The sequence below is a fragment of the Harmonia axyridis genome, chromosome 4, assembly GCF_914767665.1.
Source record: "Harmonia axyridis chromosome 4, icHarAxyr1.1, whole genome shotgun sequence".
NCBI lineage: Eukaryota > Metazoa > Arthropoda > Insecta > Coleoptera > Coccinellidae > Harmonia > Harmonia axyridis.
In genome coordinates this window covers 524,103-549,055 of record NC_059504.1, presented here as the reverse complement: position 1 = coordinate 549,055, position 24,953 = coordinate 524,103, and the positions used below count along the sequence as shown (strand labels likewise).

General features: G+C 32.0%; 7 protein-coding genes across 7 annotated transcripts; 5 read left to right on the top strand and 2 right to left on the bottom strand.

Annotated features, from left to right (window-relative positions):
* Positions 1–19: 19 nt before the first annotated feature.
* Positions 20–2,418, bottom strand: LOC123678002 (protein odr-4 homolog). Its single transcript, XM_045614761.1, has 6 exons — positions 2,225–2,418; positions 1,633–2,112; positions 1,300–1,491; positions 914–1,112; positions 562–747; positions 20–459 (listed from the first exon to the last, which is right to left on the bottom strand). The coding sequence occupies exons 1-6, from the start codon at positions 2,318–2,320 to the stop codon at positions 299–301; spliced, it is 1,314 nt and encodes a 437-aa protein (XP_045470717.1). The 5' UTR covers positions 2,321–2,418; the 3' UTR covers positions 20–298.
* A 216-nt stretch (positions 2,419–2,634) lies between these two features.
* On the top strand, positions 2,635–3,916 carry LOC123678005 (transcriptional repressor CTCF-like). The gene is made up of 2 exons (XM_045614764.1): positions 2,635–2,803; positions 2,881–3,916. The coding sequence occupies exons 1-2, from the start codon at positions 2,748–2,750 to the stop codon at positions 3,758–3,760; spliced, it is 936 nt and encodes a 311-aa protein (XP_045470720.1). The 5' UTR covers positions 2,635–2,747; the 3' UTR covers positions 3,761–3,916.
* Positions 3,917–4,653: 737 nt separating this feature from the next.
* On the top strand, positions 4,654–6,296 carry LOC123677363 (zinc finger protein 711-like). Its single transcript, XM_045613834.1, has 2 exons — positions 4,654–4,842; positions 4,983–6,296. The coding sequence occupies exons 1-2, from the start codon at positions 4,778–4,780 to the stop codon at positions 5,866–5,868; spliced, it is 951 nt and encodes a 316-aa protein (XP_045469790.1). The 5' UTR covers positions 4,654–4,777; the 3' UTR covers positions 5,869–6,296.
* Positions 6,297–8,248: 1,952 nt separating this feature from the next.
* Positions 8,249–14,076, top strand: LOC123677712 (zinc finger protein 808-like). The gene is made up of 5 exons (XM_045614394.1): positions 8,249–8,570; positions 8,935–9,898; positions 10,966–11,039; positions 11,181–12,627; positions 12,843–14,076. The coding sequence occupies exons 1-4, from the start codon at positions 8,488–8,490 to the stop codon at positions 12,157–12,159; spliced, it is 2,100 nt and encodes a 699-aa protein (XP_045470350.1). The 5' UTR covers positions 8,249–8,487; the 3' UTR covers positions 12,160–12,627; positions 12,843–14,076.
* On the top strand, positions 12,560–13,971 carry LOC123677711 (zinc finger X-chromosomal protein-like). The gene is made up of 3 exons (XM_045614393.1): positions 12,560–12,627; positions 12,843–13,018; positions 13,568–13,971. Exons 1-3 carry the CDS (start codon positions 12,560–12,562, stop codon positions 13,969–13,971), a joined length of 648 nt encoding a protein of 215 aa, XP_045470349.1.
* Positions 14,077–15,998: 1,922 nt separating the features above from the next.
* LOC123677360 (all trans-polyprenyl-diphosphate synthase PDSS2) lies at positions 15,999–23,073 on the top strand. Its single transcript, XM_045613832.1, has 4 exons — positions 15,999–16,411; positions 19,447–19,777; positions 20,896–21,106; positions 21,355–23,073. Exons 1-4 carry the CDS (start codon positions 16,128–16,130, stop codon positions 21,774–21,776), a joined length of 1,248 nt encoding a protein of 415 aa, XP_045469788.1. The 5' UTR covers positions 15,999–16,127; the 3' UTR covers positions 21,777–23,073.
* Positions 22,456–24,709, bottom strand: LOC123677362 (all trans-polyprenyl-diphosphate synthase PDSS2-like). Its single transcript, XM_045613833.1, has 3 exons — positions 24,398–24,709; positions 24,230–24,342; positions 22,456–24,081 (listed from the first exon to the last, which is right to left on the bottom strand). Exons 1-3 carry the CDS (start codon positions 24,646–24,648, stop codon positions 23,243–23,245), a joined length of 1,203 nt encoding a protein of 400 aa, XP_045469789.1. The 5' UTR covers positions 24,649–24,709; the 3' UTR covers positions 22,456–23,242.
* Positions 24,710–24,953: the final 244 nt, after the last annotated feature.

Genomic DNA, 24,953 nt, shown 5'->3' with positions numbered 1-24,953 from the left:
TTGAACAAAGAAAGTGCACTCCATAAAATATACATTTATTGTATAAAACCAAAACCTTAAAACACACACCAATTGGATTTAATCAAAACGGAATAAATAACAGTAACGTTCATCCAATATAATGATAATAATAACTTTTTTTACTGTAAGTGAACAGTAAAACCAGAACTTGTTTACTTCAAAGAACAAATTGGATTGAAATGAATAAACCATGTTCCGTTTTGATTTTAAATCTTTTTTCGGAATGCAAAAAGTTTGTGAGATATAACAACGAAATATTAATAACAAAATATAACATTCATGAATTTTTCAGAACAGAATGTACTATAATCGAAACAACCAAAACTAGCAGAGCAAAAATTAATCCAATAATGAAGAGTTTATGACTATATTCTTTATCGTTCTTTGAAATTTTTCCTTCGGCAATTTGACTTATGTTGCCTTCATAACTTGTTATATCTGAAATTAAAATCATTAGTACTATTAGCTGTTCATTGATTCATAATAGTTCATGAAAATAAAACACAAAAACAAAGGAAACTACAAAAATAGTAAACATACCAATAAAGCCCTCAACTTCTTGAATTTCATCTGGCAAACCTGCCAGTTTGATGTCTAAGATTTCCTCAACTGAGGTTTTCGCTTCTTCTGCTCCTTCCCCAGGAAACAAATAATCGGAAACAGTGATTTCTGTCCCCGGGATTGTTATCATAACTCTTCTTGGCGGTTCATGAATACTATTTGAATCTGAAACAATATTACTTGCATCTTAAGAAATATATATCTTCAGAATTTTTCAAATGCCAAAATTTCAATGAAAAGATTGATCAGAAAATGTATTTCTTTAAAATTGCAGTGGCATTACTTTCAGTTCGATAGAATAATAAAGTGAAACGTTTAAAAGGAGACAAACCTTCCCTATGTTCTTCTTCGATCAAAGAATCCCAATGCATCTCTAATCTCGTGGAGAGACTCCTCAATATATCCTCAACTATGGCATTAGAAGCCATTTTATAAGAAGCCCTTGGATTCATCCACACAGTACTCGTTATTTGTCCCACTACTTTGATTTGACTTTTTATGTCTTTTATGATAATATCTGAACTCTCATCCTGCAAAATATGTTTTCATCAAGTATAATTAACATATGATGAAAACAACCATCATCAAGTAAAGTAACAAAAAAGATTAAAAAAAAACAGTTTTCTCAGATGGAGAAAGAAAATATTTACTATTAAATGAATAAAGAGAATATATAGATATTACAATCTATAACATAAAATGATATTTTAGACTTACCGTAGTCTCCTCCAATATTTGCACTATTATTGGCCTACTATCTTGATTACTGTTTTCATAACTCGACCTTTCAGACTTCGAAATCTTTTTCTGCTTTCCTACTAATTCCAAACACTCATCTTCAGGTTTAAATTCACCATCAAATAAAATTACTGACAATTTCAAATTTTTCCTGACATCTTTCAAAACCACCTGAAATTTTAATGTTAACACATGCAATTCTAGATATGAATTTGTTTCCAAAGTTAGATCATTACTATCCAGAGTTAGATCATTGCTATCGAAATTTTTCATTATACAACTTTTCCTACATAAATTCCATCATACACTTACATTCATTTGTTCTTTCAAATCCATTTCTGGGCTTTCCTCTTCCCAAAAGTAATTTTTTTCTATTTCATATTTACATTCCAACCTGATCCACTTATTATCATCACAAAAATTTATTTCTGCAGGTTTTACAATAGATTTAATCGGATCATACAGTTTGCATTTCACAAGCTTCGATTTCGAGCAATAATTTATAACTATTTTCTCATTAGATGATGTGTTTCCATGTAAATATTCTGTTGAAAGTGATTTAGACAACTGAAGGAGAACTGCCTTCAAATTTGTTGGAAATGATGTGACTAAATCGGTTTCTGATGCCACAAAGATACCAATTACATACATGCCTCCTGAAAGCATCTTAGTTGCTTGTTTGGCATGATCAGCTAGCCATAAATCATTCACATCAGATAGATTTCGTAATTTTTTTGGTGGTAATGATGGTGATTTGGCCATATGTACGATGTAATCTTTTCCATCGCATGTCTATAAATTAAAGATAATTAGGATACACTTTGGCCGTATGAAGCCAGGGTATTTTGTTTCGAATTATCCAAGCATACATTTGTTTAGTAAGAATTGTGGAAACTCTTAGTACCTGGCCTAGAACTAATCCAACTGATAAAGAATCAGAAGTATCGAAATCTTGTAAATATGTTAGTAAGTGGGAACTGGCAAATATATTCTTCACCATTTTTTATTAATTCAATATTCGTATTTATCACTGGACCTTAATACAAATAAACAAGAAAACAGCTGTATCCTGTCCCCTGTCCCTATCAAAGAAACGTCAATTTTCAGGCTATTCTAACCTATTAAAGATAGTTTTGACATTTTGAAAATAACTGGAACTCTGTGAAAAAACTATAGAGTTGGCTTGTAAATTACGTTTGTTTGGACAGCACCTGATCTAGCATCATAATTTTCTCCTTAGAATATAGATAATAATATATAATATTAATATTATATATTAATGTTCTAAGTTTAATATACCAGTTCAAGTTGTGATATAGATCGAGACCATAGAAAAAATTATATCTGTCAAAACAACTAATAAATACAAAACGTATTTGAAAAACTGCAAACAAATATAAAGCAATTTTCATTGTAGTAGGATAAAAATGATCAAGATAGAACGTGACGAAGAAGAGAAAAAAGAATGTTTAATTAACTATAAGCAAGTATTTTCTTTACTTAATTTTTTAACATCAAAAGTAAACATTTTATTGTTTCAATCTGTTTGATCTGCTTTAGAGTTGAATATGTGGATGATGAAGATGATGAAAAAGAACAGTATAAACTCAAGATTGAAGATATGGATATTGTTGAAAACCTTGTAGATGTAAAAGTGGAATCCACATTGTCTATCGATACTCTAAAAAAATATGATGAGGATGCGCTTTCCAAATTGGAAGTTGATGAGTCCCCCAAGCAAATTAATTCTGAGAACTCTTGTGATAATGCTTCAATTCAAAAGTCAAGCTTTGAAGAGCATATAGACTCAAATCATTCGAATTTCAAGAAACACAAATGTCACCTATGTGGTTATGCTTCAGTTCGAAAGGGACGTCTTCAAGTGCATATAGAATCTGTTCATTTGAATATAAAACGCCATAAGTGTCATCTCTGTGATTATGCCTCAGCTGAAAAAGGAAACGTTAAATCTCATATTAAATCAATCCATTTAAATGTAAGGAAACATAAATGCCATTTATGCGAATTTGCATCAGCTCGAAATGATGACCTCAAAAAACATATAGATTCGGTCCATTTAAATATTAAACAGAATAAATGTCACCTTTGTGAATTTGCTTCAATTCATAAGAGAAACCTTGAAGAGCATATAGATTCGGTTCATTTGAATTATAAGAAATATGAATGTCACCTATGTGATTATGCTTCAGTTCGAAAGGCACGCCTTGAAGAGCATATAGATTCAGTGCATTTGAATTCAAAGAAAAATAAGTGTCACTTATGTGACTATGCAACAGTTCGAAAGGAGTACCTTAAAGTTCATATAGAATCTGTTCATTTTAATATTAAGAAACATAAGTGTCACTTATGTGACTATGCTAGTCGTCATAAGGTACACCTCAAATCTCATATAGAATCCGTTCATTCGAATGTGAAATAACTGTATATTAAGTTTATATTTCTCAGTTAAATGTCAATATGATCCTCCTTATTTCTTAGAATTATCGATTAATTCTAAGAAATTAATCTAAGTATTCTAAGGTTTATTACCTACTGTAAAAAAATATATTTGCTTTATTAAAAATTTGTGAGAATATTTTATTCTGGTATTATTTTATTTTCTTTTCTGACAAATATCTAGGATCTCAAATGTCTGCAATCAGTTTTCATCAAGAACCACTTGGCAAATATTTATTTATTCAATTCAAAACTTATATCTATTTGAAATTTATTTATATATACATTGTATATGAATTTTTTCACTGGAATGAAACTATGAGTTATTCAGTGAAATATATTTAATACTAAGTTATTCAAATAATTAAGAAGCAATCCTACCGAATTCTTATTAAGTAGTGAGTAGTTTGATCAGTATTTTATGAATATATCCTTGTTTAATCAATTTTCAAATTTATTTTTTTAAGGGAATATTATATAACTTTGATATAGTGTACTGTTAATTATTATGTGAGAAGAACAGATTATGTGAGGAATTCTGTTGTTTAAAAAAAAAATAATAAATGAAATTAATTTATGGAAATAAAGTGTTCATCAGGTAAAGATCGAATCCATCAGAAATGACTTTCCCCCTTCCAACAGTAAACTTTCAGAATAGCGTTTGAGGATTACAGGCTACTTTAATAAAGTCAGTGCTTATTACCAAAACTCTATTCTATTGCAATAACGTTCTTAGTTATTTAATAGAACAGAGTTTTTGCAACATTAGCTTTAGCATAGCTTTTTATGGAGTAGGCCATATAATTGGTCTATGTCTCACAGAGATTAGACATCTCTATGGCCTATGTCAAAGACTATTTTGGGGTTATACTTTGTTATCTACAGTTATCTATGTTCGACAGAGATTGTTATCTCTGATGTTTGTGGTATAATTTTGTTTGGAAAATTGAAAGCAAGCCTGAAAAGTTTCCTCAGTAGTTTTGGCTGAAAGAATATTCAGATGAAGATCGAAATGTTGAAAGTAGAAGTTGATGAAGATGAAATCAAAGAACCATTCAATTACAAGTAAGTGTTTTATTCACTTTAATATCTGAAAATAATAAATTTATCTATAAAAAAATGCATACTGCTACTTAGAAAGAATAGAATATTTGGGTATTTGCAGAATTCTCACAGTTTTATTCCAAATAATGAATTTTTTTCAGTGCTCAGTACGTAGATGATGAAAGGTCAACTTATAAATCAAGTATTGAAGCTGTTGAACGATTTGTGGAAGGAAATGAGGAATTTGATAAGATCATAGAAACTCCAAAAAAATATGAAAATGAGGTATTATCCAATTCGAAATTCAATGAGACTCCCAAGGAGATTAATCCAAAGAAATATAAGTGCAATTGTTGCGATTTTTCTACAGCCCGAAATATAAACCTTAAAAGGCATATAGATTCAGTTCACTTGAAGATAAGGCAATATGAGTGTCACCTATGTGATTACGCCGCAGCTGAAAAGGCCTCCCTTAAACGTCATATGGAATCAATTCATTCAAACTTGAAGGAACATAAGTGTCACTTATGCGATTTTGCTTCAGCTCTAAAAAGGAATCTTAAAAAGCATATAAATTCAATGCATTTGAATATAAGGCGCCATAAGTGTCACCTCTGCGATTATGCTGCGACTGATAGAGGATCAATTAAAACTCATATTGAATCAGTCCATTTGAATATAAAGAATCACCAATGCTACTTATGCGATTTTGATTCAGCCCGAAAAGTTGATCTTACAAGACATATAAAATCTGTACATTTGAACATCAAGCAGCATAAGTGTCACTTATGTGAGTTTGCTACATCTTATAAGACAAACCTGAGGGAGCACATAGATTCACTCCATTTGAATTTGAAGGAGTATAAATGTGAAAAATGTGATTATGCCACATCATATAAAGCAGGTTTAAGTCAACATATGAATTCAGCTCATTTCAAATCCAAAAAACATGAATGTCACCTATGTGATTATAGATCAGTTCAAAAGAGACATCTCCAAGAGCATATAGAATCGATGCATTTGAATATAAAAAAAAATAAATGTTAGTTATGTGACTCTTTGGCTTGTTTATGTTTATTTGAATATGTATGTGAAAATTTGTTTCACCTCTCAGTATGTAGATGATGAAAGGTTAACTATTAAACCAAATATTGATGTTGTTGAACAATTTGAAGAAGGAAATGAATTGAATCTAAAGGATTTGCTATAAGACCATACAATATACATACAGGTTGAGCGATTTTTTGAATCGGTAAATGTATTTAGGAATCATTTTTGTGCATATGTATTTCTCAATATTATGTGATAAATTGTACTTACATTCATATTTATGTTTTTATTACAATTAATTAATACTATTCATTTATAGTTTAAGATTTTTGATTGACAAGCCATGTAAACTTTTGATGGCAAATATTTGTATGTTTTTATGGATTTCTTGTGTGCAAATGAATTATTATTATTATCAAATACTGCACTGTTTTTAAATATCATTTATTTATCGTATGGCAGTAAGTTATCCCATCACACATTCCCTATGCATCATGGTCCATGAAATTACTGATGAAAATAAAAAAGATATCATCTTCCAAGACTTGTGCAAATCTTTGGGTTAAATGAAGTTCTATCAGTATCATTATTTCTCACGTTTCACACAAAATGAGTACTGCATATTTTATGGAATACTTGAGGTTGCCATTTCTCTTAAAGTATGATCAGCACTACGATAAGTTTTAGATGAAAGACACTTGCTAACATTTCTCAAATATTCTAACCAAACTCTTCTCACACTAATAATCCATATCTTTCCTTCTTTCTCAAGCTACTTTTAATTGTAATATGAATTGTGGCAACCAACTACATAGCACTGAATTTGTGAATTTCTTGGAGAAAATGTAAGTCCATACCTTCAGAATTCATTTCCAATATTGAAAATCGGATAGTGAAAACAAAATCAACTCAAAACTTCCTAGTACATTAAAATAGCAGAAATTTCTAACACCTTTTCAGCAAGCAAGACAGTAAAAGAGTATATTATTATGATTATGTTTTACTAATGATTTCATTTCATTTTGCCACGAAGGGCGCCACATGCAGTATCAAAGAACAGACAACAGCGGATGCTCTGTATCATTTATTTCAGATAAATTTTGATTATCTGTAAAAATATGTTGTCTCGTGACTAAAAAATCAGTCCGCTCTCGGATGCCGAACGCGCTTCATATTTTTAGACATCTTAGGCACAACCATAATAGTTCATGCTTTTTTTTGCAAAGGGCAGCAGCATAACAAGAGAAATATTAGATCTATGATCACTCAATAATATGTCTATGATCGGTAGAACTACTTTTTGGCGGTCAAACGTATGAGCATCATATTGTTTGAAAAAAGTGCAAGCAAGTTTTTAAACGGTCCACATTTGACTTGAAAAATATTCAGATGGAGTTTGAAATGTTAAAAGCAGGGATGATGAATGATGAGATTGAAGAATCATTTAGCTACGGGTGAGTATTTTATTCAATTTGATTTCTGAAAATGGTAATTATTTATATTCGCGATGAACGATGACATGAACTAGATGAAATTTTCCATACTATCAATTTTGAGCTGTAAATTTCGAATCGAGTCAACAAACTGGCCGCCTCCAGTTTTTCCATTAAAAAATTGATATTTATTTCATAAAGAAGTGTCAAAGTCACTTTTAAATAAAAATAATAATTTATTCATTATCAAGTACATTTTACAAAATAGTTAAAATCTGGAGGTGCCTTGCCTAAGCATAAGATTGTATGCAGACACCTTTCAAATTGAATGAATAATCAATTGAATCACATATAGGTACATCAAGAAAACAAAATCATAATCTTCTTAATCAATTTCATGGCTCAACTAAATCAAAGTTATAATACAGTATTTTTCTTGACATTTTCCATACTGGAGTACACCCCAGAACCCACAAAATTTGAAATTTCAAAAATATCCATTAAAAGAATCATTTTATCAAAACAATTTTTCAAGCACGAAATGTTTTTAACCAGAAAAAGGGTTCACCATCAAGAAATTCGACTTCAGTCTTTTCTAGATTATAACAATCTGCCAAAGTCTTCACTCTATGAACCATCTTATCCACAAAAACTTTTATTTGTCCGTTATTTATCTACACATTTTCATAACTAAACTGACTGCGTATTTATAACTTTCATACCGCTTTTTTGTCAAATCCTCCTTGATACTCATCTTAGAATAAATTTCTTTTACTAAGGAATCCATTCCTCAATATCTCGGTTTGAAATCGTATCAAGATTGGACGTTGTTTGTTTTGTGTTTTTCTTCCAATTCGAAAACATTTTTCAGTATGTTAATCTTGAACCAATTTAACGACTTTTTGATGTATTTGCCTCGAACGAAATATTCGGCGGCAAATTCGATGAATCTATTTATGGGGGAATCCCCAGCTCATGTGTTTGTCATAAGATCAGTTCAGTTTTACGTTGTGAGGTTTCACGAGTATGCAGTAGTATTTTTCGAGTGGATAAAATTCGTTTTACGTCTATTATACCTCGTCATCTTTATTGCTAACAATATGTCGTCAAAAAGAACTCTTAAACCTTGATCTCTTGATGAAAATATAGACTTTCAAAAGAAGTGTTGAAAGTAGTGGTGCGTATGGAAGTCCCAAATGTCTTTTTCAAACCATTCAATACAGATGAGATAATTATGCAATCACAAAATAACCGAATTTTTCAGTGGTATAAACTCTGAGGATTTATGTTTCTATAAACGTTTTGTGAGAATATGGATGCGGAAAAATATCAATCTAAACTTATTTACTTTCATGTTACATTATTTTGACACATAATCCATATTTGAAAAAAAAGGGGTTTTTTTTCTTGGTAATTCTAATTTTTTTTGTCAGATCATGATTCGAGTTATCGAAATTTGACTGTACTTAGAAAGAATCTTCAAATGAAACTGAATATTTGGGTATTTGAAAGATACCCCACTTGTTTTATTCAAGTTGATGATAATGAATCATATATAATTACATGTACAGAAAATTATATTATATAATTATCTCTGGCTTGTTTATGTTTATTTAAAAATTTGTTTCAGCTTTCGGTACGTAGATGATGAAAGGTTAACTATTAAACCAAATATTGAAGTTGATGAACAATTTGTAAAAGAAAATGGGGAATCTGATAAAGCAATAGAAACTCCAAAAAAATATGAAAATGAGAAACTATACAATTTGAAATCAAATGAGACTCCCAAGGAGATTAATCCAAAGAAATATGAATGTGACTTGTGTGATTATGCAACAGCCCAAAAGGTGAAACTTAAAAAGCATGTAGATACAGTTCACTTGAAGATAAAGCAATACGAGTGTCAACTATGTGATTACACTACACCTTTAAAGGGCCCCCTAAAATATCATATCCAAAGAGTTCATTTGAATTTAAAGAAAAATGAATGTCACATATGCGGTTATGCTACATACCAAAATTGCCACCAACATCATATAGAATCGGTTCATTTGAATATGAAGCTGCATAAGTGTCACCTTTGTGAATTCGCTACATCTGATGAGACAAACATTAAGGAGCATATAGATTCGGTCCATTTGAATTTGAGGAAGTATAAATGTGAAAAATGTGATTTTGTAACAACACATAAAAGATATTTAAGACGACATGTGAATTCAGCTCATTTAAAGAAATTTGAATGTCACCTATGTGATTATGGTTCAGCTCAAAAGAGATATCTTAGAGCGCATATAGAATCATTACATTTAAATTTGAAAAAATACAAGTGTCACTTATGCGACTATGCAAGTTGTCGAAAACAGGACCTAAAACGTCATAAAGTATCGATTCATGCAAATGAAAAGAAACATAAGTGCCACTTATGTACTTATGCAACAGTTCGAAAAGATTATCTAAAAAATCATGTTGAAATATTACATTTCAATATTAAAAAACATAAGTGTCACTTATGTGGCTATGCAAGCGGTCGCAAGGGAGATCTTAAATCCCATGTTGAAACAATTCATTCGAATAAGAAAAAAAAAACAGTTCATTTAAATTAAAGAAACACAAATAACTTATGATTCCTTACGACAGCTGGCATAGTTACATAGTGGCTATGATGTAAGGAATATAGAGAAAATGAGAATAAAATTAAGTTAAATCTCAATGACTATCAATTATTAGCTAATGTTTTGTGATTATTTGTGAAATATATTTTAATTTGAATAAAAAATTAAATTGGAAAAAAATTCTATTTTGAATGTCTTATCATGAGATTAAAACCTGTAAATGTTCCAAGAAGTATTAGTTTGTTTAAAGGCTCATTTTCACGGTGATAGTAACTAGCATGATGGTAATGCGCGATAGCACTCGCATCATCTCATAGTAACTAACGAGTAGTTTATATTGTGATAGTTCCAACAATAGTTACTATCAAGATAGCACTATACTCAGAGGAAAGAAAATTTTTCTTTCCTCTGAGGCACTATATTACCACAGACTAACAGTAATCTGTGATATTACTATCATCGTGAAAATGATATTCCCTACACTTGAAAACTAGTGATGTAGAGGGCGCATCCTTCTCTTGAATCTAGATTAGTTTTCATAATAATAATAATCTGTGGTTTCCATTCTTCTTCCTCTTTCAGGTCTCCAACATGGGGATATGTGGTTACCATTTCTTACCTGTCAAACACAGAACTCAAATAATGTGTGTATCATAGACCTAATATCCATTGATATTAGGTCTATGGTGTATATTCAACTCATTGAACTAATAATAATAATGGTTTTATTAATTCTATGATTTAACTTCAGTTCAGTGGTTCACTGATATTCAAAGATCATAGACCTAAATTTTTCTTCTTCTTGAAATTAGGTCTATGACTCAGAGTGATAAACGTCTATGTTTATTACTCTATGGCCTATGTCAAAGACTATTATGGGGTTATACTTTTGTTATCTACAGTTATCTATGTTTGTAGTTAATAATAAATCGACTGTATTCAACAAATCTACATACATTTGCCCTGAAAAGTAGTTATCTCTGATGTTTGTGTTGTTCAAAAAATTTTGAGCAAGTCTGAAAAATTTCCACAGCAGTTTTGGCTGAAAGAATATCCGGATGGATATCGAAATGTTAAAAGTAGAAGTTGATGAAGATGAGATCAAAGAATTATTTAATTACAAGTAAGTGTTTTATTCACTTCAATTTCTGAAAATAACAAACTTATCTATGAAAAAATGCATACTACTACTTAGAAAAAAATAGAATATTTGGGTATTTGCAGGATTTCTCTACAGTTTTATTCTAAATAATGATTTTTTCAGTGCTCAGTACGTAGATGATGGAAGGTTAACTTATAAATCAAATATTGAAGCTGTTGAACGATTTGTAGAAAGAAATGAGGAATCTGATAAGACCAAAGAAACTCCAAAAAAAAATGAAAATGAGGCTTTATCCAATTTGAAATCAAATGAGACCCCTAAGAAGAAGAAGAAGGAGATTAATCCAAAGAAATATAAGTGCAACCATTGCGATTTTGCTTCAGCCCGAAATGTTAACCTTAAAAGGCATATAGATTCAGTTCACTTGAAGATAAGACAATATGAATGTCACTTATGTGATTACGCTGCAGCTGAAAAGGCCTCCCTTAAATGTCATATGGATTCAATTCATTCAAAATTGAAGAAACATAAGTGTCACATATGCGATTTTGCTTCAGCTCTAAAAATGAATCTTAGAAGGCATATAAATGCAGTTCACTTGAATATAAAACATCATAAGTGCCACCTTTGTGACTGTGCTACACTTGACCAGAAAAGTCTTGGGGAGCATATAAATTCGGTTCATTTGAATTTGAAGAAATATGCATGTCCGAATTGTACTTATTCCACAGCGTATGAAGGAGGCTTAAGAAGACATATGAATTCAGCTCATTGGAATTTAAAGAAGCATAAATGTCATCTATGTGATTATGCTTCAGATCGAAAGGGACGACTTCAAGACCATATAGATTCGATGCATCCAAATATAACAAATTATGAGTGCCACTTGTGTGACTATACAGCAGTTCGAAAGGCATCCCTTAAAGATCATATCAAATTCATTCATTTTAATATAACAAAACCGAAGTGTCACTTATGTAACTATGCCACCTCTCGTAAGGCAGACCTCAAAGCTCATATAGATTCCGTTCATTTAAAGATGAAGAAATACAAATGTCACTTATGCAAGTATACTTCTGGTTGGAAAACGCATATCAATTCTCATTTGAGATCTGCTCATTCGGAAATTAAACAACATTAAGGTTACCTATGTTGTCAAATGAATTGTAAAAATCTAATATAGCCAAAATGTGACTAATATTTTATTCAATTTAATTTTAGAGGGCAGTATTAGGAATGTATAAAGACTATCTAGTGAGAATACCATAATCTAAAAAATACTCTAAGAAAAATATAAATTATTCTCTCAAAAAGTATTTTTTCTATAACATAACCTATTATTTGATATATCTATGGTCGGGAAAAGCAGTTCTTGGCCATAGACAAACTAATCTATCTATCTATGGTTCTTGGCTGTCAAACGCACATTCATAGAACAAATATATACTTAATTTATGCGCACATTGTTGTTATGATTGTTGCTTGAAAACATTGCAAGCTAAATTAAAAAAAAATTCACATTCTGTTTAAAAAATATTTAGATGGAGATCGAAATGTTAAAAGTAGAAGTTGATGAAGATGAGATCAAAGAATCAACTTTTAGCTACAAGTAAGTATTTTTTTTACTTTATTTATTATTACTTATATCAAATGCATCTATATAAAAATACATACAACTACTTTCAAATGAAAAACAGGATATTTGGGTATTTGAAAGATTATCTACTTGTTTCATTCATTCTATAACATTATAATGAATCAGAAATTATGTTATTAAATATTCAGGCTTGTTTATGTTTATTTGAATGTGAAAATTTGTTTCAGTGCTCAGTACGTAGAAGATGAAAAGTTAACTCCTAAACCAAATATTGAACAATTTTTAGAAGAAAATAAGGAATCTCATAAGACAATAGAAACTCCAAAAAAATATGAAAATGGGGTATTATCTGATTTGAAATTGAATGAGACTCCCAAGGAGACTAATCCAAAGCAACATAAGTGTAATTTTTGTGATTATGCTTCCAATCGCAAGTCTTACGTTGAAAGGCATATAGATTCAGTTCACTTGAAAATAAAGCATTATAAATGTCAACTATGTGATTATGTTGCAGGTCAAAAGAGCCACCTAAAATCTCATATAGAATCAGTTCATTTGAATATGAAAAAACATAAGTGTCATATATGCTATTCTGCTTCATTTCAAAAGGCGGGAGACCTCAAATCTCATATCGAATCAGTTCATTTGAATATAAAGAATCACCAATGTCACTTATGCGATTTTGCTTCATTTCGAATTGCGAACCTTAGAAAGCATATAGAATCGATTCATTTGAATATGAAGCAACATAAGTGTCACCTTTGTGAGTTTGCTACAAATTACAAGACAAACCTCGAAGAGCACATAGATTCGCTTCATTTGAATTTGAAGAAGTATAAATGTGAAAAATGTGATTTTGCAACAGCGTATAAAGAAGGCTTAAGACGACATATGAATTCAGCGCATTTGAACTCAAATAAACATAAATGTCACCTATGTGATTATTGTTCAGCTCAGAAATTACGTCTTCAAGAGCATATAGAAATAGTCCATTTGAATATAAAGCAGCATAAGTGCCACCTCTGCGATTATGTCGCAGCTCAAAAAGGAAATCTTAAAGCTCATATTCAATCAGTCCATTTTAACATAAAGAAACATAAATGTCACTTATGTTGTTATGGTTCAGCTCGAAAGGTACGTGTTCAAGAACATATAGAATCAGTTCATTTAAATATAAAGAAAAATAAATGCAACTTGTGTGATTATGCAGCAGTTCAAAAAGGACATCTTAAGGTTCATATAGAATCAGTTCATTTAAATATAAAGAAACACAAATGTCACTTATGCAAGTATGCTTGCAGTCGTAAAGCAGATCTCAAAGCTCATAAAGTATCCATTCATTCGACAGTTAAGTAACTCTACCTGAGTGATTATATTACTATTCAAAATGAAAATTGGCTGTTATAACTGATGTAAAAAATTAATTGATTATTAAAGATTTCAGCTGAAGTGTTAAGTTCATATCATGACTTTTTTTTCAATTAATATTCGGATGAAACCGAACAATTGACAATTTGTAATCATACATATTTCAAATTCGATCATAGACATATAACAATTTTATTGACTATGAATTCGATTTGATTTTATGGAGACATTTAAGATGAGTAGCTCAAACTAAGATTTGGTAGTGCCGTCCATAGTACAGATTTCTACACTTGGTTGGCTTTTCCAAAGTTGAATTCAGTAAATAGCGTATAGATGGCTATCAAACAAATTCTCTACTAAATTGAATTTTTGTAATTTTTTAATTGAAACTGACGTAATTATGTAACATAATCTTCAAAATGATTATTTATATTTTCGAGAATATAAGGATCAAACCTGATTTTTGGGATCTATTCAAAATGTAAAGCCATTTTATTAAGTGACTGTTGAAGGTATTTTTCAGATGAATTAATTTGTTCTATTATATACAAATAAATCAGGCATACTAATTTTAAATTTGACGAAGTGACAGTTCAGACAATCGTATTCTTAAGTTCTATGGCTAAGCTCAATCGAAGGGCGCGTTTGGATTTTGCGAGAGAGCATATTCATTGGGAAGAGGCTGATTGGGAAAGAGTGCACTGAGCATATCTTTCATGTGGACGTCTGTATACAAGGGAACGTCGATCACAATGGTAGGGGTAGAATCTAGACTCATCTGTGAAGAGAACTCTTTCCCAATCAGCCTCTTCCCAATGGATATGCTCTCTCGCAAAATCCAAACGCGCCCTTCGATGGGCTGGGGTGAGAGCTGGGCCTCTTGCCGCGACACGAGGCCTTAAATCATATTCTCTGAGGCGATTTCTTATTGTCTGAGTGCTAATTTGCACCCCGTGAGTTTGCCCAAGTTGATTTTGAAGGAGGCGAGCGGTTGCAAACCGTTGTCTCAACGAAGGAACTCTCAAGTAACGTTCTTGAATGGCAGTTGTTACCCGTGGTCTACCCTGTCCTGGTCTTCGGATATTCATACCTGTCTCCCTGAATCGCTGCAACATTCTGGACACACTTGTATGGGAAACTCCAAACCTTTCTGCAATTCTTGTGTATGTCCACCCTTCTTCTCGCAAAACTACCGCTTGGGCACATTCCTCTTGGGTCAAATTGCGTGTTTCGCGTCGCATAGCGATCGAGTGTAGAAAATCAAACGAAAGAAAAACTATTGATCACTAGAATTGATCGAGAACTGATTTCAGAATGGAGCCAATACATTCAAAATCTGATAATCTCATCTTTTTTTATTCCTGCTGGGAAAAAACATATGTATTGAAGAAAAACGTTGAAAGTGGATAACATATGCATGCATAATTCTGATAAAAATGATTATCATTGAGAACACCTTCAGTTGTAGAATAAATTTGAGATTTCCATAATGTGCGTTAATTATTTTGCGCAGTGTATTTAAAAGTACCTAACAAGTAAGGCTCAATACTTGGTAATGGTACTCTTGTATCGTGTAAAGCAAATTCACTTTCAAATGTACCTCCATACTTCGACTGATTCCGTTAGTCAAAGAACTATCTCCACGGAATTTCAAATTATGTCATAGTGAATCGAAATTTCTAGGCCAGTCTTCCGATTATGTATTATTCATAACCGATGCTCAATCACTAAATACTCCACGCTCCGGAAGCGAAGAACCTGTAACGATTCTAAAATATTCAATAGTGAAAGTGTGTTACATCACAGCACACTGGATGCATCTGATGTTACCTCAAGAACCACCTCTACTGGCAACGTCGCATAAGAACACGCAACTCTTACGAAATTCGAAAAAAAAAACGTAGGTTTCAAAAAAGATTAGAAAAAATTTGTTTTTTTTTTGTTGGTTAGTTTAGGTGTAGATTTAAGGGAAGGTGGATGCAATCTGAACGGTTCTACCTGTCTAATCCTTACAGCATTGTGATAGATATGTAGGCCAACTTTCACTACTCCCTTCAAGCGTGTAGAACAGAGTTGGTAGTTTCAACTTTCTTAGACTACGTCTTAAGATTACCGCCAGCGGTCTGTGGAAAAGCATCGTGAAAATGTCACTCTCCAAGTTCACCCTGAATTTTTTACGAGGGAGCAAAGTGGCCCGTGCTAGTGGCGTTTTTTGCGCAAGGGGTTTGGGTTCCGCACAACCGGAGTTGGAAAAAAAGCCAGATTTTAACGTAAGATGGAATAAAGTGGTTGCAGATGCTGAGAAAATTGTCGGATATCGTAATTCTTTTATTGGTCTGAGATGGTTGCTTAGTGAGGAAGTGGAAAATATTGCTGTGCAGATAAGGAAGATGAAGAAGTCTAAACATCCGTTAATCAAGACGGTCAAGTAAGTGAAATCGGGAGGAAAATTTCAGAGAAAGTTTTAGTTTTCATTGCTTTCTAATGGAGAATTAAAACCTTCATTATTTGTTACTAAATTATATGGGAAAATAACAATTTCATTCATAAGTTTGAATGAAATCTTCGAAAATTATAACGATTGATTTTTCAGGGGAAATATTTTATTCCGTTCATTTTCAGCCTTTAAACTCCACGGATCAGTCACACGAAAATTGATTTTTTATAATCATCAATGAACTTTCGTCAATTTTAGAGAAAAAATAAATCAACGTTTTGAAATGTATAGAATCCGAGACTTGAATCGAAAAAAAAGTAGTAATTATATAAAAAATTACCACTGTTTCAGATCGAATAATTTATAAACGTTGTTGAAGCGTATATCTTTCCATGATTCAATGGCATAAATAAATTTGTGCGGAAAATATTCTATTCAGTTGATTTTCAGCCTTTAAACTCCATGGATCGTTAAAATATATGAATTTTTATAAGCAACGTTTAACTTTTTCAAAGAGAAAAAATCAACTCTAACCGAAATTTTCACAGTTTATGTTTTGAAATGTATAGATTCCGAGAATCGAATCAAAAAAACCCATCCTTCCAATTTTGAAAAGAAAAAAAGCAGTAATTATATAAAAAAGTTTGAAGACTAAAATTCATATAGTCCGATCAAAAAATTAATATCTCATAAATTTGCAGACATATCCTGAATATAATACTCTTAATGCTGAATACTAGTTTTTTCAGTTTAGGAGTTTTTTAATTTTTTCGAATTTTGAATCAAATTTAACAATAGTACAATAAAAATTGATCGGTTGTTGTAAGAATCATATATTTATTAAGTATATGAAAGAGAAATTCATGTGAAAGTAAGAATACTAACACAAATTTTCAATAGATAACAAAAATACATCCATTGCAATTTGTGTAAGAAATTCTTTGATTTCCTAAATAAATAAATAGAAACCCTACCCGACAAATATCAACTGACCCAAACAAGCCACTGTGGGACAACCGGTTTTAGGGCTCCGAAATGGTGGTTTGATAGGTAAGTAAATATCTCAAACCACCTAGACAGAACCGGCTTCTATAACAAACAAAAAATAGGGATACGCACATATCCATAAAAAAAATTCTTGTCTCCAAGGGCGCACAAAAGCTCTTGATATTACGTCAATCCTTTCTTCATTTTTTTTTCTCTGTTTGATTTTTTTTATGATTCTGAAAAAGCTATCAACACAAAATTTTGTAAGCTTGGTATTGTTATTCTACAGAGGTTTCCAATAGGAATTACACAATTTGAAGAAGTTAAAATGCCAATGCACTGTGTATTTTTTTTTGACATTTCTTATGTCATTTAATTATGGGAAAATATACGCTTCAACAAAGTTTACAACTTTTTTTTAACAACTGATTTAACAAAATCAGTGCTCTTTTGTGAATTGTAAAAAAATATGAAAGTAAATTTTCTTTAAAGTAGCATTAAAAAAAAGTAACAACTTTTAATTATCTATTATGTTATAGTTATTTATGATACAAGTGCAGAAGGCATTGATATTCTAGAATGAGCCTTCTGTACGAGTATTATACATTATTTTCTCTAATTCATTGCATTTTCATTGAAATTAGTGAAATATTTCCATAAATATAATTTAGTGATTTTTGCATTGAAAAATGTTGGTTGGCAGAACTGATTTCTTTAAGGCAAATTGATGTATTGGCAGATAAAGCCGTGGCGGAAAGTTCGGAGTACCAACATAGAAATTAAATTCCAGCATATTTTGTTTCTTATATTGAAAATTTTGGCCTTCCTAACTGATTTTGATACAGGGCCCCTCTAAGGCAAGCTACGCCACTGATATTATCATTAGGAACGAAGAACCATTAGATCGCCGTAAATGTTATCTACCATCTTATTGCATTTATGATTGCATGAAGGTGAAATCTCTTTCTATATCAATTTCAATATATGCAATTTGTTTTCACCTTGTGGAACAAATTAAACAATTAATTCAGTACAAGTAATCAACATTCGAAATGCATGGAGAGAAGTGGTTAAGTTCAAATGGATCCCCTACCAATCCAATAATTTTTTTCACCTTGTAAATTATTGCGAACTGAAGAAATCAGGCAGCAATATATGATGTCGTAATGTTTGCAAGAACTTGAGAGAAACTACAATTCTGCTTATCCCAGTCATTCTATTTCTCAATAAGAAAATAAAATTCGAAGAATCATAAAAGCAAAGAGATGAGTTATGACTTTTTTCTTTTCAAATCAAGACACAAATGCTTGTGTGATATCACACCAGGTATCTCAATTAAGTTGAAGCAGCTCTTTTTTTTAGGTAACTTTTGTTCATTAATTTTTGAATTGATCGTTCAATTTTGTGACAAAAAATCCCTCTCGCATTAAGATGTTTCATTTTTTTCAATAAAAACAGTGCCTCATAAACCATGAAGGATTTTTTATCACAAATTGATCAAGGAATTCAAAAATGATTTTCAGCTTGAAATATCTCAGTGGCGTACCATTTTTTCCTTAAAATAATTAGATTATATCTGATTAGATTGAATCTACAATTCTCCTTATTTCAGTCATTCTGTTTCTTAAAAAGAAAATCAAAAATGAGATGAGTTATGACTTTTTTCTTTTCAAATCGCGACACAAATGGTTGTGTGATATCATACCAGGTGTCTCAATCAAGTTGAAGCATCTCCTCTTTTTGGGTAACTTTTGTTCATTCATTTTTGAATTGATCGTTCAATTTTGTGACAAAAAATCCCTCTCGCATTAAGATGTTTCATTTTTTTCAATAAAAACAGTGCCTCATAAACCATGAAGGATTTTTTATCACAAATTGATCAAGGAATTCAAAAATGATAATCAGCTTGAAATATCTCAGTGGAGTACCATTTTTTCCTTGAAAAAAATGAGATCAAATTGACAAAAATTCACGTGGCTCAAAATTCTAAATTTAGAGACCTCATGACGAAAAAACCTCATTTGAAATATTTCTTTCAGAGATCTGATAGCCAACGCCAACAACAGTAAACAACCATGGGGTCTTGTAATACTTTTGATTTCGAAAGCTCTTGGACACAACGCCAAGATCTCAATTGCTCCAGCTGAAGAAAGCGTTGGATATCTACATTCTCAGAGAGCTCTAGCCGAAATTACCGAAATGATTAGGACAAGTCATATAGTCCACAAAGGACTGCTGAATATACCTAAAGACACACCAGCGGAAAAATTGGACAACATCGTCAACGGAAACAAATTAGCTTTGTTATGTGGAGACCATCTGCTGAGTACCAGCTGTTTGGAACTCGCAAAACTGGAGAATCAAGAATTGGTAAGTGTTGTTTTTCACTTTTGGAAGTTTATATGGCAGGGACCATTCGAATCTTTAATACTTCCAGTTCTAAAGGGTGTTTTTTTTAGAGCTATAGAACTTTAAATTGCAATAAAACAACGATGGATTATTCGAATGACATGAATTTTATTTATCCGCAAGATAATCTTGTGGCATAACATTTTAAATATGATTTCTGGCATATGACCGCCACGGCTGGCTCGGATGTAGTCCAATCTGGACGTCCAATTTTCGATGACTTTTTCCAACATTTGTGGCCGTATATCGGCAATAACACGGCAAATGTTGTCTTCCAAATGGTCAAGGGTTTGTGGCTTATCCGCATAGACCAATAACTTTACATAGCCCCCCAGAAAGTAGTCTAGCGGTGTTAAATCACAAGATCTTGGAGGCCAATTCACAGGTCCAGAACGTGAAATTAGGCGGTCACCAAACGTGTCTTTCAATAAATCGATTGTGGCACGAGCTGTGTGACATGTTGCGCCGTCTTGTTGGAACCACAGCTCCTGGACATCATGGTTGTTCAATTCAGGAATGAAAAAGTTAGTAATCATGGCTCTATCTATACCGATCACCATTGGCTGTAACGTTCTGGCCATCATCGTTTTTGAAGAAGTACGGACCAATGATTCCACCAGCCCATAAAGCGTACCAAACAGTCAGTTTTTCTGGATGTAACGGTGTTTCGACATACACTTGAGGATTAGCTTCACTCCAAATGCGGCAGTTTTGTTTGTTGACGTAGCCATTCAACCAGAAGTGCGCTTCATCGCTAAACAAAATAAAATGAACGTAGTGCGCGATACGTATTCCGCACAGAACCATTATTTTCCAAATAAAATTGCACTATTTGCAAGCGTTGTTCAGGCGTGAGTCTATTCATGATGAATTGCCAAACCAAACTGAGAATAAATCACTTGACAGCTGTTAAATCGGTCGCCATCTTGAATAGAAATGCCAACTTAAAGTTATATACCTCGAAAAAAAACACCCTATATTATAATATAATGAAAAAGGATGGGCTACAAAACTGACCCTTGCGGCACACCTTCATCTCTCGTGAGGCGGTTATTTTTGTCAACTTTTCTTTATTGTAGGTAGAACTGATGTCATCTGCTGTTAGGGATTTGTCAGAATCTGGATTTATCGGTGTCAGGGATTATCAGAATCTTCCACTTCCGTCCTTTCCCAGAAATGGCGGTGCAACCAATTTCAAATTACCGGAAGATCCTTTGGATCCTGTGAAACCTGGAGATGCTTTGGGAGTGGCCAAATCAGAATGGACACTGAGGAATATTTTGGATGGAGGTGAGAGGTCTTCGATATTTTTCAGATATTAGGTACTGGATCATAACTTCAGTAAACCGAGTGTACTAGGTACTCATCATATTTCAATATCGTTTAGATTTGATCAAAATATCTACAATTGAACCCAAGCTCTAATGAAATAGAATTCTGGGGTAAAATACCATCAAAACTTAGACTGGAATATTGATAAATGCATACTCCTTATTTGCTTTTTTACACTTTTGATGTGTATCCATTTTTTTTGTCAGGTAATCTACTAGGTAAAGCATGCCAGGGTTCCTTGATATTGGCTGGACATTCCACCACAACTCAAAGACAGGCCTACCAGTTTGGACTGAATCTTGCGCTAGCTTGGCAAGCAAACACAGATCTTAAGTCTTTCGCTCCACAATATAATAACACAGTATTCTCTTTAGTATCAGCACCTGTATTGTTTACTTTAGAACAGGAACCTGCTTTGTATGAAGAAATAGAAAAAGGACAACAAAATGTCAATGATGTAAATTATGAGAAAATAAGGGAAATGGTAATCGCAGGTCCAGGACTTGAAAAGACTAAGAATTTGCTCGAGGAACTTTGTAACAATACGTTCGAATTTTTGGAAAAATTACCTGATTCAGAAGCAAAAGAAGGATTAGAGTCTTTAATAACTCGCATTGCTGGAAAATAATGTGAATTTATAGGTTTACACATTACTATACAAGTTGCACAGCCCAACAAACATTTTAGTTTCAGCTGTCCCAGTGATTTTTGGGATTAGAAGTCTCATTTGGTCTGTAAATTTTTTTTTAAGCTATTGTTGGGTTATGCTATAGTTACCTAAACATGGTATGTTGTAGAAATAGTTCTATTGAAATTATGAAAGAAATCAAGACTTTTGGACTGATTTAAATTGAGAAGAATTTATATAAGTAGTATATGAAAAAAATTTTTTGTTGAGAGCAATCTATTTTTAAAAAGACTACTATGAACGGATTTGTGGATATCACTGATGTATAACGAAGTAAGTACCTGAATTGTTTGGAAAAGGGGCTTGAATAAATTCAGATATTTTTATATTTACTCATATTTCAATGATTTTAAGGATATATTTATTTTATTACCACATTGAATGTAATGATAATATATTATTTTTAAGAAAAATAATCTTTCTCTCTCAACTCATCTATGAGGAAATACTTGAATTATCGAATTCAATGATTAACCTAAATTATCAGTAACATTTTGTTATTATAATTTTTTTTTTTGAATCCCTACTCTTCCGAAAAACTTTAATTATACATTTTTCCTTATCTATCTTATTTACTTATGATATAAGATATGAGTGAAGGATAAGAAAATGATTCATGAAATCTTGGAGTAGTTTATTTTGATCAGAAAATAAACTCTAAAATATCACATGATTCATTATAATAATACCATCTCTGGATGAACAAGAATATTTTGATAACTTCTCACACTTTTTTTTTAATTGATTTCACTGCTGTTACTAATAGAATTATATAATCTTATGATAGACGAACAAATTAAATGAGAAGAGGTTTGAATCAAAATTATTTGAAAATATATCATTGTTATCTGTATAACATTTAAAAAATAATAAAACTACTAACATTGAAAAAAATGCAACAAAACATTAATTATTATATTTGCTTAGAACTATTAGTTTCTGCCTGCAGAGATATTTAGTTTTATATAAAATTAAAAACTTGAATATAATACTTGAAATATCAACAACAGGTACATTAACCTTAATAAATGATAAAACACCTCATTCTATCATGATACTTTATATTGCTAGAGATCAAACACTGGCTGGATGGAAGATTTGAAACTAAACTTTAATAAGAATAGCGATGGTAGAATTCAAAGTAAAATTTGGTTTTCAAAGTAACAATTTAGACATTCACGAGGATATAAAACAATTATCACAGTTGTGCTGAATTATTATTAATTAATGATTAATATTAACTTATTCATTAATGAATTAATATTAATTCATTAATGAATTAATATTAATAAATTAATATTAATTCATTAATGAATTTATATTAATGAATTAATATTAATTCATTAATGAATTTATATTAATGAATTAATATTAATTCATTAATGATAGATATATAATAATTATTATTAGTTTGAAGGCAAATCATAGCTACTAGTCAACGTATTAATCATTTCGAGAAGACATTGATGAGCTTCGTTGGTAGGAAAACCTTTCAAAGCTTGTGCAGCCTCCGTGTAAAGATCCGATTGCAAATCAAGGGCTCTATCTATAGCCAACCCATATCTCACCAATTCTCTGATTTCTTCATATGGACAGTTGGGCTGTTGAATAAGTTCATACATATCAGGGTCATCGGTAAGGTGCATCATAACAAGAGCATTGGTTAGACTGAAAGGTAAATCGTTTTCGCCCTCGAAAGGTTTGATATCCTCTTGCAATTGCCAAGCGAGTCCGATACTCCTTCCCAGATCGAAAGCTCTCTTTTGTAATTCCTCGGGATGGCCCCCGAGCATCAAAGCACCTTTGCAAGCTTTTGCCAGCAAACTTACACCCCCGAGTAGAGTTCTCAGCATCCATTCTTCCTCAGCGATGCCCAGAAACCTGCCTACTTCGTACGGCTCTTTGTCCGAAGCGGATTTTATGCTTTCGGTATATTTCTTCCAATCCATCTTACTTGGAAGAGGCCTATTGTATTTATCCCTAGGTTCGAGGAATTCTGCTTCCGAAAGATCTCGTATAGATGTTGCAATAATTTCGTTCAAGTCATTGTTATTGAGCACTGCCAGGTCTTTGAAACTCTTGCTATATAAGTAATCACCTGATAATAGAGCGATTTTATTTCCAAAATGAATGCTCTGGTAGTTTTCATCTCCTTGTTGCACATTCATTACTGTATTGTGCATTTGGTGTCCAGTTTTTATCATTTCCGTGATTTCTGCTAGGCTCCGTTGGGTGTGGAGAATACCTAAGATATTCAAGTTCATAATTTCGGTCCTAGTTTTCTGTTATTGAAATGTGATTATGAAACGAGCGTAACATTTTAAATCCGCAATAAATCGATTCCCGAAAAATGAGCTACTACCTAGTTTGTATGTATTGAGTGATTTATTTACCTGATAGAGCATCCTGTTCGATTTCAGAAATTTCAGGCCTGATTCCAGCAGCTTTTGATACCAAGAGAACAATCAATCCCCATTTTGTGATGTCGCTTTGCTGTATCACATTCCTGCAGAGAAAAAGCACGGTAATCTCACGAATTGATAATATTCAATTGATTTTACCTTGCAACATCAACCATAGGATGCTTGGATCCAATTAGTTTTGATATGTAAGAAGCGATGGTGGAAACTTCATCTTCAAGTAACCATCGTAAATTCATGAAGGAGGTTGGATAACCAACAATTTTTTCCGCTTTCCTCACATTTTCTTTCCATTTAACATCGAATGAATGCGAAGCACTCGCAATTCTCATCAAATTTCCCATTCTTGTTGTACATAGTTGCGAGGAAACGATTCTTTTTAGAGAATTCATTGCATATGAGAAGTGGGAACAGTTGGAATGATGTAAATTAGATGAACTTTAGTATCTTTGTGGTGTGGCTCATTCGAAAACGAATTTCGATAAAAAAAAATAATTTCAACATGTGACGGATATTTGAGGTTGGTGTAAACAAACCGCAGATCAGGAAGGGACAAGAAACTAAGAATACACGTTAGGTGTAATGTTGGTTGCCAATTGTCGAAATTTTCGGTTTCATTTGATAGATGTACAGGCTGTTCCTATTATAAGTTATAGAGTTTATGAGGTTTGGTGGTTACTTTTTATCTCCACCTTCT

Bases quoted from the DNA above. Each gene is read 5' to 3' on its own strand.
- LOC123678002 (XM_045614761.1), bottom strand. From the start codon at position 2,320: ATGGTGAAGAATATATTTGCCAGTTCCCACTTACTAACATATTTACAA. The intron at 1,492-1,632 runs GTAAGTGTATGA...TTAAAATTTCAG, and splicing joins ATTTGAAAGAACAAATGAAT to GTGGTTTTGAAAGATGTCAG. The intron at 460-561 runs GTATGTTTACTA...TTTTAATTTCAG, and splicing joins AGAAGTTGAGGGCTTTATTG to ATATAACAAGTTATGAAGGC.
- LOC123678005 (XM_045614764.1), top strand. From the start codon at position 2,748: ATGATCAAGATAGAACGTGACGAAGAAGAGAAAAAAGAATGTTTAATT. The intron at 2,804-2,880 runs GCAAGTATTTTC...GATCTGCTTTAG, and splicing joins GAATGTTTAATTAACTATAA to AGTTGAATATGTGGATGATG.
- LOC123677363 (XM_045613834.1), top strand. From the start codon at position 4,778: ATGAAGATCGAAATGTTGAAAGTAGAAGTTGATGAAGATGAAATCAAA. The intron at 4,843-4,982 runs GTAAGTGTTTTA...AATTTTTTTCAG, and splicing joins AAAGAACCATTCAATTACAA to TGCTCAGTACGTAGATGATG.
- LOC123677712 (XM_045614394.1), top strand. From the start codon at position 8,488: ATGGAAGTCCCAAATGTCTTTTTCAAACCATTCAATACAGATGAGATA. The intron at 9,899-10,965 runs TTAAATTAAAGA...TTTGGCTGAAAG, and splicing joins AGAAAAAAAAAACAGTTCAT to AATATCCGGATGGATATCGA. The intron at 11,040-11,180 runs GTAAGTGTTTTA...TGATTTTTTCAG, and splicing joins AAAGAATTATTTAATTACAA to TGCTCAGTACGTAGATGATG.
- LOC123677711 (XM_045614393.1), top strand. From the start codon at position 12,560: ATGGAGATCGAAATGTTAAAAGTAGAAGTTGATGAAGATGAGATCAAA. The intron at 12,628-12,842 runs GTAAGTATTTTT...AATTTGTTTCAG, and splicing joins GAATCAACTTTTAGCTACAA to TGCTCAGTACGTAGAAGATG. The intron at 13,019-13,567 runs GTAATTTTTGTG...ATTATTGTTCAG, and splicing joins TAATCCAAAGCAACATAAGT to CTCAGAAATTACGTCTTCAA.
- LOC123677360 (XM_045613832.1), top strand. From the start codon at position 16,128: ATGTCACTCTCCAAGTTCACCCTGAATTTTTTACGAGGGAGCAAAGTG. The intron at 16,412-19,446 runs GTAAGTGAAATC...TATTTCTTTCAG, and splicing joins CCGTTAATCAAGACGGTCAA to AGATCTGATAGCCAACGCCA. The intron at 19,778-20,895 runs GTAAGTGTTGTT...TCTTTATTGTAG, and splicing joins AACTGGAGAATCAAGAATTG to GTAGAACTGATGTCATCTGC.
- LOC123677362 (XM_045613833.1), bottom strand. From the start codon at position 24,648: ATGAATTCTCTAAAAAGAATCGTTTCCTCGCAACTATGTACAACAAGA. The intron at 24,343-24,397 runs GTAAAATCAATT...TTTTCTCTGCAG, and splicing joins CCTATGGTTGATGTTGCAAG to GAATGTGATACAGCAAAGCG. The intron at 24,082-24,229 runs GTAAATAAATCA...TGAATATCTTAG, and splicing joins CGAACAGGATGCTCTATCAG to GTATTCTCCACACCCAACGG.